This window comes from Neovison vison, chromosome 1, assembly GCF_020171115.1.
Source record: "Neovison vison isolate M4711 chromosome 1, ASM_NN_V1, whole genome shotgun sequence".
Lineage (NCBI taxonomy): Eukaryota > Metazoa > Chordata > Mammalia > Carnivora > Mustelidae > Neogale > Neogale vison.
Window position 1 is genome coordinate 157,271,411 of NC_058091.1, and position 12,275 is coordinate 157,283,685.

Sequence of the window (12,275 nt, forward strand, 5' to 3'; positions counted from 1 at the left end):
ATGGGGCTACAGATACATTTGTGCAAAAGAGCATGTGGATAGTGAGAGAGATCGAGTTGGCCGGAAGTGACCAAGGTCAGACTTCTTTGGTTCCTTGCAACATGGATCCCATACGTGTTGGCCATGGGTTTAGGGTTGGACTCAAGAAACCAAATACACAGCCTCTCATCTCCCAGGGCACATGGGAAAGAGGTAGGGACAGAAGAAAAAACCGAGGAAATAACCCAGTGAAGCCCACCTGAAATTACAAAAGGTTTTGACCACATCCCTTTCCCCGGTGGTTCTGTACCCATACTCTAAGAAGCATAAGCATGATCGTGAGACTGTGTGGACATCTGCAGGTATCCACGTGTGAAAGAAAATGAGATAGAGGAAGAAGGAAAGGTCGACTGAGATCTGAAGAAAGGGAAAGAGAGAAAAGGAGGAAGGGCAGGGGCATAAAGCAAGGTTGGGGGAGGGGGCTGTGACTCAATGCCTGCCTTCCATGATGATCCTTACGTGGGAATTTGGCCTCCGCTGAGAAGAGTGGAGTCAGGTACAGTGTGCGTGGAAAGACTTCCACTTGTGCTCCACCTACATCCCTTGGAGGAATGCTTGCACAGAAGGCACCCTCCGTGCAGGCGGAGGGGGATGACTGCTAGGAAGTGTTGGTGCAGCCTCTCGGGCTTGTCTGTGCCAGAAGATCCGAACTACACGTGGACATGCCGATGGCTTCCACAGTCCATCCCTGGGCCAGAAAGCATCACCAGTCTCTGAGGATGGGCAAGCATGACCGGACGGTTGGGGATCGGAATGAATCATGACCAGACACCGTACTGGGGAGCCAAAGATAGGTTTATTATGTCAATGGAGTGTCCCATGGACCTTGAAAATCCAGGATGGATTTCCTCAAAGTTCCCTTTCGCAAGGGAGAGGAGTGGCCCCGCCAAAGGAAGATCACAAAGATGCTGACAGGGAGTATCTGTCTTCTTCCTGAATAGCGAGAGAACATTGTATGTAGTGAGCATGCTGATAGACACCAATGAGAGACAGGGAAAAAAAGAAGTGCAAAGGTTCTGGAAAGAGCCACATTGGTCCCCTCATTGCTGGAATGCCTTCTGAGACTGACTGTCATCCCCGGAACTGTCATGCTGTGTCCACTGGAATGGCTCCAGGGCAATAAGCCAGGCAGGCAAAGTCCACAGGGCATTCTGGACTTTGGCTGGGACAGGATCTCTGGGCAATGGGGGCCTGCGGTCGTTTCCCATTTGGCTGGTTCCGAGCCCTCCCAGCCCGGATGGCTTGGCCTCCCTGGGCCCCCTCAGGGGAGACTTGTAGCGTGCTGTCTTGGTCTACACGCTCAGCTTCTGCAGATTGGACGTTCTGCTTCATCAGGAGGCAAAGGCATGGGGGAGGTGTCCTCTAACTTCTCTTCCTTGCTTAGGTTTGCTGCCAGGGCCAGAGTTTCCCTGGCCCCAGAGTCTAGGGCGATGGCAGGGAGGAGGGCCGGTGTGTGTCCTGCCCGTGGTCACTCAGGTGTCAGGGAGGGTATAAAGTGCCCAGTGTCCTTAAGGCCTTCAGGTGCCTTGTGGAGATTGATGACCATCGGGAATGCCATGGAGCCCCGTCCACGCGGCAGGGAGGAGCACCCTTCTGTCTTTCCAAGAGGCAGATGCTCCTTTGGGGCCTCAGGCTTTCGCTGGAGCATGAGCCTTGTTTCTTGTTCCTCGTCCTTGCTGTCCTGTAAAGGACTGCCTCTCAGAAAAGGACGTCTGAATGAATGGGGAGTGGGGAAGCCGAGGCCTCCCTGGTCCTAGGCGTGAGGCCATGTGGAATCGTGCAGCATGGCCAGCAGGTCCTGAAACTCGTCCTCACTGAGGGGTGCTTCCAAGGGTCCCGGAGGCTCCTCCTGCCACAGATGCCCACTCGGATAAGGCTGTGTGTCTTCTTCCCTCTCTGTGGCTGATAGAAACTCCTCTAAGAAACTTGAGGCTTCTGCAGAAGATGGGTGCTGTGGGTCCAGTGCACTAGTGAGCCCAGCAGCAGGGGGGGCCTTCCACCGCCAGCCAGGGGTCTCAGCGTGTGCAGGCTGCCCAGCTGCTGCATCCGGAGCCTGTCCTGTGCTCACGACAATTCCGGACCCCTTGCCCAACCACTGTGGGGCATAGTGGCTACCCAAGGGCCCTGCCTCCTGTACTGGTTGGCAAGGATTGTCATCTGGAGACAGGGGATAGCCTTGGAAGGGCACGGGTACCAAGCCAGGGTGCTCCTGTTGCCGCTGGCATTCCCCTTGGGTCAGGGGACAAAGAGGGGCATGGAGAGCTGAAAGGCACCATCCCTGAGTCGGTCCCATCAGGGAATGGCTCCTCATGGCTTCAGGAGTGGGAGAGTTGCTTCCTCCCTGCCAGGCTTGGGTGGGCGGGGCCGTAGTGGCCTCCACGGCCTGGCTCCCAGGGCCCCCACAGGAAACCAGAGGGGCAAAGCCCATGGAGAGGACAGGAAGGGTCGCTGCAGCAAAAGCCTGCATGCTTCCCAGAGGATTGGAAGGAGCAGGAGCCAGAAGCTGAGAGCATCCAGGGACGCCGGGCTGAGAGCATCCTGGGTCCCCTGGGACAGTCAGGTGAGGACTGGCTTCCTGGTTTGCCGCCCGGTCATTCGAGGGGCCACTTCTGCTCTGCCCTGGGTGCCGAGCTCTTCTGTTCTGGAACCAGACCTGGGACAGAGAAGAGGGGTTGCGGACATGAGAATGAGAAGAAGTGACAGACACCACCTCGGCCTGCCCCTTCCCCTGCTCGGGATCTCTCAGGAAGAAGGCCAGGTCTGTTGCTCTGACTCTCAGGGCAACTCGGTTCACCCCTTTCACCTGGCTCTTGTGAAGTAGGGGCAAGTCCCAGGCAACTGTGGACACCTGGTCTCGATGGAATTCCCACTTGACTGGATGGAATGGCAGCCGCTCAGCTCTGCTCTGCTGTGCTCTGCTCTGCTGAGCTCCCCTCTGTAGTGCTCTGCGTGGTCCCTGCCTAGCGCTCTCTTTGTTTGCCCATTGCAGCTTCCTGACCAGCCATTCCTTGAGTCTTGGGGCCAAGACTTAGCTGACCACCTGCCCTCCTTTCCCAGCCTACTCCAAGTCCTCCGGGCGTCCCTCAGCATTTGACCCCCAGTGTCCGACTGGATGTGATCCCAATGGCAAACCACCTCCTCTGCCTTGGAGGCCTTCAGCCCAGCTGCGGAACTGGCCTCACATCGACACACTCCGTCTACAGGCACAGGTCTTGAGCCCCCAGGGGAAGTCATGGACCGCCAGGACTCCAAATCAACCACACCCGCGTTGGATTTGCCTCTCTGTATTCCTCCGCTGGCTGGATGAGAAGGGGGTTCTCAGGAACGAGCACCCTGAGCCTCCCCTCTTTCCAGGGACAAGACTTGTCAGGGGCCAGGCCCGTACATGCCTCCTTAAAGCAGGCTCACGGGCTCTGGCCCTAAAGGAGTGCCTTGCGGAGAGTCTACTTCCATTGACCATAAAGCTGTTTCACAGGTACTTAACTAGAAACAAGTCTCTCTGGAGCTCGGGGAGAACAAGCCTGCTCAACTGGGCCCCCCCGGGACCTCTCCCCCACCTGGCCAAGAATCCGAGGGCCGATAATCCTAAATGATTAGGTTATCCAGAAAGGTTTGGCTTGTGAGCAGGATCCATTCTCGCCCTGGGGGTGCTGAGGCCCAGGTCACTGACAAACACTTGGCCACTCACAGGAAGGCAACCCCACTCACACTCAGGAAATCCTGGGGGCCACATGGAGAGCGCCCCCAAGCCGTCGAAGCACTGACACTTTGCATGACCTCAAGAGAGGTGGCAACTTTTCCGTTTCCCCACTCCTGTCCACGCACCATTTCTACACACATGGGCACGACCACCTCACCTTCACAGCCTCCCCTAGCATCCCCATTTCGGCTGACACATTCTGCTTTTGTGCAGTCCATCCTTTGCAAGCTCCATGCTCTCCCCCTACTGCCCAGGCACTGGACCCCGTGGATAACCCCGACGAGCCCACGTTTCTCCAGGAATGTCTCAGGGGCCACTCTCCACTGCACATTCAACAGTTCACAGGCACCCTCCGCACATGTACCTGAATGCGGCATTCCGGGAGGCCTGTGAGTCTGGCCAGCTGTTCTCTGGTAGTAATGCTAGGAAATGGGTTCTTCTCAAAGGCTTGAAGGAGGAGACTGGTTTGGGATGGAGAAATGGCTGTCCGTTTTCTCCTGTCCTCCTTTGGGAAACGTTCTGAAAGGAGAACAGAGTTAGAAAGAAGGGTTGGGAGCCAAGGCCCATCCAGCGTGGAAAGAGAAGTTGGTGTCCGTGTGTGCCTGTGTGTGTGTGTGTGAGTGTGTGTGTGTGGGTGTGTGTGTGTGAGTGAGTGTGTGTGTGTGTGTGTTTGTGATTTTACATTTTCCTAATAGCTTCTCTTTCCCTGAGTCCATGAGGTCAGCATGGACCCACCCACACAAGCCAGCACTTGCCTCTAGAGCCTGAGGGGACCCAAGAAAAGGACTCTGTCCTTCCTGGCACTTTCAGGACAAGAAGATTCACAGCCTTTCTGTCCCAGAAACAATGCACCTGCCACCGGGGCGGTGTAAACAGAGTGTCCATCGCTGGGAACACGAAAGGCAGCTGCGACAAGGTAACGTGGGTTCCTTTCCTGAGCCCTCTTGCCCAACCCTTGACAAGCCCATGCAGACCCGTTCCTGCGTGAAGGAGAAGCTCCAGAAGAGACTCGTTTGGTAGACTGGGGACTCACCTGGAGTCCAAGCTGGAGACTGTTCCTGTCCACACGATGGCCCTTCCCCTTGGGAGTTTGCAGACGCCAATCGGCTCTGCCTGAGCTGTCTGGTGCGCTCGTTCTGGAACCACACCTAAGTGGCAAAAAAGAACCGACGGTCAGGCAGCACTGGTGAACTGGTTCTATCTGTATCTGTATCTGTATCTGTATCTGAATGTACATCATCGACCTCTATCTCTATGTCTCTCATCTGGCTACCTCCGTATCTTCCATTCCTTTGTGTCCCTCATACCTAAAGTCTCAGAGAGTTTTGTGTGGGCCACGCGATAAGCCCGGGCAAATGATTTCTAGGGGAAGTCGGCCTGGATATGTTGACCCGTTGGAGTGCCCGGGCCATGCCAAGCAGTGGTCCCCTTGTTCTCAGACAGAATGACTTGGAAAGACTTCAAAGGGCATGGGGTCCCCGGGAATGCCCATACAGGAGCCAAAGCATCTGAGCTCCCAGCTGGGCATGGAGATTGACATGCACTGGCTTCAGCCAGATTGTGTCCACAACTTGTGCCCCAGGGAGAATGAAAGAGAAGCTTAAGCCTACCTGGATCCTGGACTCTGGAATGTCTAGCTCTCGGGCCAGTCGTTCTCTGGTGGTGATGCCAGGGTACCGGTTCTGCTGGAACAACGCTTGCAGAGCCTCTTTCTGCCACGGCCTCAAAAGAAGCCGCCTCCATCGGGATCCTGTTGCAGGGTAAATGGCCACTGGATTAGGAAGACTTGCCTAGCAATGGGAACCGGCTCTGCTGCCTCAGCTCTTCACATTCTGCCCTGTCCACCCATTGCCAGGCCAGAGATTATTGTCCCTTGGCCCCCCACGGATTCACTGGAGAGCCTGCTCGATAGGACCCTGGCAGCCTGCCCTCTGCCCGTGGGAATGGGTGATAGTCCAGGATCTAGGGAGATACCAACCTGTCCCGAGCCATGTGATGGCATGCCAACGAATGAGGAGACCCGCGGGGCGAGTGAGGGAGGAAAGCACCTTAGGAGGAACAAAGAGGACCCAACTGCTCCTAAGAAACATCCAGGAAAAATCCGACAGTACATCCTGCCGAGTGCTGCCGCGTTGGAGGTGAAAGTTCCATTTTTGTCAGTGACACCTGAAAGAGGTGCCGAACCTCGACCCATACTCTGCCCCCAGAGATCTAGCTTGCCTATTTTCCAAAGCGGGACTCTTGTTGGGACTCCTGCCCACCGACTTCAGTTTTGCTTCCGACGGCGGCCACGCGCAAGCCTCTCTCGATCCCCTTCCCCCAATCCTCTGTGGATCAGAACCTTCCAGCCTGTGTCCCGGCTGGCAGGGTGGACCCTCTTAGTGCCCTGAAGCCCGGAAAGTAACCGGGGCCTTTGTGGAAAACAAGCGGGGAGCAGGGCCTCTGAGGGGAACTTACTCCTTGATGTGCTGGTGGGAGCCATGCCGCTGCAGTACCTCGGGTCCCAGAGCACTGGCCGGTCGACTGGGCAGGATCTGGGAGCTTGCGTCTGATCAAAGCCTAGGATGGCCCACCCCCAATCACTTCGACAGCTCCTGTCGAAGTGAAGCCCTGCCTTCAGTGGTTCCGACCTTTGGGAGAAGAGGTGTTCAGCAGGATTTCGGGACCACCTGAGCCGAGAGCTGGACCTGGACAGGTGGATGTGCCCGACCCACCCTCCTCTGCATGGAATGTGCCTCTCCCACTCCTGCAAACTTGTCTCCAGGATGACAGCCCTGACATCGAACGGTGCTGTTGAGACTCTGGGGACTGTTAGGGCCGATTTAATGTTCACACCTGTTTAACTATTAGGGCCTGCTTAGCCCAGAGCCACTCCATATTGCCTAGGTAGCCATACTGTTGTTTACATCCACGGACTGCATTCCGGGAATCAATGCCCCAGTGGTTCCTGGGATCGGTACCGGGCATCGATTCCGGAAGTAAACGCCCTAACCACAGAAGCCACATGCCTTGAGGCCTGCGGTTATGCTCTATACAACCAGCCCGTGAGATCGGGGCCGGGTCGCTCTCTACGGAGGCGGCCCTGGCCTGTCCGTCTGACTTCCAATGCTGGGCATTGAAGAAAGCTTTGCATAACGTTCACTTCGTGTCGGTCTCGTTCCCCTGGCTGGTCAGTCTGACTTCTAATACTCGGCATAGTATAAAGCTTGGCATAGCATTCTCTTTGCCTCATTCTCGTTCCTTTGATAACGCACCCCATCTGGGACTGTCTAGGACTGGACCCGGTGAAGGCTGTTCTACCCTTGTTTCAGATTCTGGCATGTGGGTGTGGAACGCGAGTCCCCTTTGGCTTCCCAAGACGAGCCTCCTAATTAAGTTCCCTTCTATTGCATCGCATGGCTTTCGATCTTTCTTTCCACTGTTTATGTGTACTGTGTCTTTATCGGAACGCCGGTCTTGTTTCATTGGGCAGCTTTCCTTTTCTCCCCTTTTTTTCCATGTTTGCTGATTTTTGTATTACTTGAATAAACAGATTATATGGTAAATGCCCTGGTATCTTCACCTTCCCCCTCCAATTGGGACTGGTCACCCACTTGGCTTGCTGTCTCGGTGCCTTCCACGATTGGGGATTCCGTTTCCAAAGACACCCAGGCAGGTCCCAGGCAGCTCGTGAAGCAACACTTCCCTGTGGATCCAGGCAGGACACTGAGATCAGTCAGCTGAGATCGGAGGCACGGAAGAGAGAGATTTCGAGCCAGCCATCGCCATGTATGTGGAATGGATTGCTCCACAGCCTTAGCTGCTTGTGGGGACAAGGGAACCACAAGTTCGGAGGAAAGGCTTGGGACATGTGAACGTGCAGTGTTTGAGACAAGTGGAGATGCTACCATGTCCTGGTCTAAGGGAATCAACGCTCTCCGCCGTCTGAGAGGGATTCAGGCCTCCCTAGGTTTGCCAGAGAGAAACAGTCTGTGCTATGACGACTCCATGACTTTGGGTTTCCACTGGCTCCACCTGGTGTTCCTATTCTTCACTGCTCTTGGCAGGGCGTAGCCAGAGAGACTTGAGCTCTCAATGGAGCGCCCTACGTAATAATGACCTAGGAGGAGAAGCCAGCTGCAGGAACCTGGGAAGCAGATGGAGAAGTTCAGATCAATTCAAAGCAGAATGGAATCCGGAAGGGCCAAGTTGCCTCTCCTGTGAAGCTGGTCTGTGTTTGTGTGTGTGCGTGTGCGTGTGTGTGGGTGTGTGTGTGTGTGTGTGTATACAAAATACCTAACTCCGCTTACATTGTGGTGATCCCATCTGTGGTCAAAAGGAAGATGAGATGGAATGTGCCATCAGTCGACCGCTTCAGTGGATTCCCAGAGCCGGCCAGTTATTGAATCGGCCAGGCAACTACCAAGCAACCCGACAGCCAACCAGCGGCCCAAAAGGAAATGGTACACAGAGAACCAAATGACGCACCCATTGCCTTTTGGCTCACTCGGCTCTGCAGTTCCATGAGGTGAACCACAGGGAGACAAGTAGAACCCAGTAGAAAGAGGCGGAAAAGGGAGTCATTTTCGCAGGACGTGACGGCAGTCCCAGAGCATTTCCTAATGGTAGGGGTGAGTGTGTGTGCGGGTCAGAGGGTGTGCTCGTGCTTCCGTCCCAGAGGAACCAGTGGCTTTCGGTCAAGAAACGGCATCTGCAGAAACAGAGTAATCGCATCTCCTGGAAGCTCGAGGGGATCTCCCCGGCCAGGTAGTTGGTGGCTCTCCTGGCTGGGCTTTTCCCCATGGTGGCTTGCAGCACGAGGAGACAGGTGGGCAGGGGGCCTCCCCAGAGGGTGCCCTCGAACTTTCTGGGCGCCGTTGTCTGAGCACAGAGGTTTGAGGAATGCGCAAAACCCCCACAATGGTCAAGTGCCGAGTCCTGACTGGAGCCTATCGAGGGCAGCTGACCATCAGCGCAGCTCTCTGTGGCTTTTCCAGACATTGCTGTCCTGACGTTGCAGGTGGCCTCCAGGCACTGCCTGAGGCTGACCCTCAACAAGACGAGGAGCCGTGCTGAAGCCCCGAGACCATGTCCCGCAGACACGTGGATCCTGTTTTTGGCGCCTCATTCTTCCGCTTGGGTGATCTCTATCAGAGGGCGAGACGATCCCTTTGAGGGATCCCAGGGGTGGCACAGCTGGGGGAAGAGGCCCTGACAGATCCGAGGCCCTGGGGCCTTGGCCTCCAAGCCCACGAGTAAGAACCCGCTAACGGGCAGACTTCCTGCAGCTTCCACATGGACACCTCCTCTGCCAAGCTATTTTCCAGAGTGGTGCTGCGTGTTGCACACATGCCAGGGGCTTGAGACCTCGCTGATGTGCATGGCACTGGCCATGCATGGAGAGGACAGGCTCCAGGGCTCATGTCCGTCCTTGAGAATCTGGTGTGGCTGGCCTTGGACCCCAGTGTGGCTGCAGCCCTGTTCTTCCCTCCACATCATGTGTGCAGAAAGGCCAGCCCCAAGAATCCACAGACCTTGGAAACACGGCCAGAGGAGACTGAGGTCCTCCCAACCCCACAAGAGAGCCATTCCACCATGTAGCTTCTCTAGACACAACCCAAACCCCGTCTGTCCCGAGGACACTTTGGCTAGGCACATTCCAGATATCCTAACCCACTCTGTTCGGGGAGGGAGAGACACTAGCTTCCACCCAGCCTACAAAAGCTACAGGTTGATGTATCCCTAGAGCCAACTGAAGAACAAAACACTAGGGCTGGTGAGATGTGGAGGGTTTCCAGCACAAGCTCCATCCACAGAGATATACCCGCGATCCACCTGTGGAACTAGGCACGTAGCCACATGGGGCTACAGATACATTTGTGCAAAAGAGCATGTGGATAGTGAGAGAGATCGAGTTGGCCGGAAGTGACCAAGGTCAGACTTCTTTGGTTCCTTGCAACATGGATCCCATACGTGTTGGCCATGGGTTTAGGGTTGGACTCAAGAAACCAAATACACAGCCTCTCATCTCCCAGGGCACATGGGAAAGAGGTAGGGACAGAAGAAAAAACCGAGGAAATAACCCAGTGAAGCCCACCTGAAATTACAAAAGGTTTTGACCACATCCCTTTCCCCGGTGGTTCTGTACCCATACTCTAAGAAGCATAAGCATGATCGTGAGACTGTGTGGACATCTGCAGGTATCCACGTGTGAAAGAAAATGAGATAGAGGAAGAAGGAAAGGTCGACTGAGATCTGAAGAAAGGGAAAGAGAGAAAAGGAGGAAGGGCAGGGGCATAAAGCAAGGTTGGGGGAGGGGGCTGTGACTCAATGCCTGCCTTCCATGATGATCCTTACGTGGGAATTTGGCCTCCGCTGAGAAGAGTGGAGTCAGGTACAGTGTGCGTGGAAAGACTTCCACTTGTGCTCCACCTACATCCCTTGGAGGAATGCTTGCACAGAAGGCACCCTCCGTGCAGGCGGAGGGGGATGACTGCTAGGAAGTGTTGGTGCAGCCTCTCGGGCTTGTCTGTGCCAGAAGATCCGAACTACACGTGGACATGCTGATGGCTTCCACAGTCCATCCCTGGGCCAGAAAGCATCACCAGTCTCTGAGGATGGGCAAGCATGACCGGACGGTTGGGGATCGGAATGAATCATGACCAGACACCGTACTGGGGAGCCAAAGATAGGTTTATTATGTCAATGGAGTGTCCCATGGACCTTAAAAATCCAGGATGGATTTCCTCAAAGTTCCCTTTCGCAAGGGAGAGGAGTGGCCCCGCCAAAGGAAGATCACAAAGATGCTGACAGGGAGTATCTGTCTTCTTCCTGAATAGCGAGAGAACATTGTATGTAGTGAGCATGCTGATAGACACCAACCAGAGACAGGGAAAAAAAGAAGTGCAAAGGTTCTGGAAAGAGCCACATTGGTCCCCTCATTGCTGGAATGCCTTCTGAGACTGACTGTCATCCCCGGAACTGTCATGCTGTGTCCACTGGAATGGCTCCAGGGCAATAAGCCAGGCAGGCAAAGTCCACAGGGCATTCTGGACTTTGGCTGGGACAGGATCTCTGGGCAATGGGGGCCTGCGGTCGTTTCCCATTTGGCTGGTTCCGAGCCCTCCCAGCCCGGATGGCTTGGCCTCCCTGGGCCCCCTCAGGGGAGACTTGTAGCGTGCTGTCTTGGTCTACACGCTCAGCTTCTGCAGATTGGACGTTCTGCTTCATCAGGAGGCAAAGGCATGGGGGAGGTGTCCTCTAACTTCTCTTCCTTGCTTAGGTTTGCTGCCAGGGCCAGAGTTTCCCTGGCCCCAGAGTCTAGGGCGATGGCAGGGAGGAGGGCCGGTGTGTGTCCTGCCCGTGGTCACTCAGGTGTCAGGGAGGGTATAAAGTGCCCAGTGTCCTTAAGGCCTTCAGGTGCCTTGTGGAGATTGATGACCATCGGGAATGCCATGGAGCCCCGTCCACGCGGCAGGGAGGAGCACCCTTCTGTCTTTCCAAGAGGCAGATGCTCCTTTGGGGCCTCAGGCTTTCGCTGGAGCATGAGCCTTGTTTCTTGTTCCTCGTCCTTGCTGTCCTGTAAAGGACTGCCTCTCAGAAAAGGACGTCTGAATGAATGGGGAGTGGGGAAGCCGAGGCCTCCCTGGTCCTAGGCGTGAGGCCATGTGGAATCGTGCAGCATGGCCAGCAGGTCCTGAAACTCGTCCTCACTGAGGGGTGCTTCCAAGGGTCCCGGAGGCTCCTCCTGCCACAGATGCCCACTCGGATAAGGCTGTGTGTCTTCTTCCCTCTCTGTGGCTGATAGAAACTCCTCTAAGAAACTTGAGGCTTCTGCAGAAGATGGGTGCTGTGGAACCAGTGCACTAGTGAGCCCAGCAGCAGGGGGGGCCTTCCACCGCCAGCCAGGGGTCTCAGCGTGTGCAGGCTGCCCAGCTGCTGCATCCGGAGCCTGTCCTGTGCTCACGACAATTCCGGACCCCTTGCCCAACCACTGTGGGGCATAGTGGCTACCCAAGGGCCCTGCCTCCTGTACTGGTTGGCAAGGATTGTCATCTGGAGACAGGGGATAGCCTTGGAAGGGCACGGGTACCAAGCCAGGGTGCTCCTGTTGCCGCTGGCATTCCCCTTGGGTCAGGGGACAAAGAGGGGCATGGAGAGCTGAAAGGCACCATCCCTGAGTCGGTCCCATCAGGGAATGGCTCCTCATGGCTTCAGGAGTGGGAGAGTTGCTTCCTCCCTGCCAGGCTTGGGTGGGCGGGGCCGTAGTGGCCTCCACGGCCTGGCTCCCAGGGCCCCCACAGGAAACCAGAGGGGCAAAGCCCATGGAGAGGACAGGAAGGGTCGCTGCAGCAAAAGCCTGCATGCTTCCCAGAGGATTGGAAGGAGCAGGAGCCAGAAGCTGAGAGCATCCAGGGACGCCGGGCTGAGAGCATCCTGGGTCCCCTGGGACAGTCAGGTGAGGACTGGCTTCCTGGTTTGCCGCCCGGTCATTCGAGGGGCCACTTCTGCTCTGCCCTGGGTGCCGAGCTCTTCTGTTCTGGAACCAGACCTGGGA

At 55.9% G+C, this 12,275-nt stretch overlaps 1 protein-coding gene across 1 annotated transcript; it reads right to left on the reverse strand.

The window, feature by feature from the left end:
• Positions 1 to 1,792: 1,792 nt before the first annotated feature.
• Positions 1,793 to 6,706, reverse strand: LOC122911976 (double homeobox protein 4-like protein 2). The gene is made up of 6 exons (XM_044257233.1): positions 6,700 to 6,706; positions 5,350 to 5,489; positions 4,714 to 4,887; positions 4,104 to 4,268; positions 2,608 to 2,692; positions 1,793 to 2,268 (listed from the first exon to the last, which is right to left on the reverse strand). The coding sequence occupies exons 1-6, from the start codon at positions 6,704 to 6,706 to the stop codon at positions 1,793 to 1,795; spliced, it is 1,047 nt and encodes a 348-aa protein (XP_044113168.1).
• Positions 6,707 to 12,275: the final 5,569 nt, after the last annotated feature.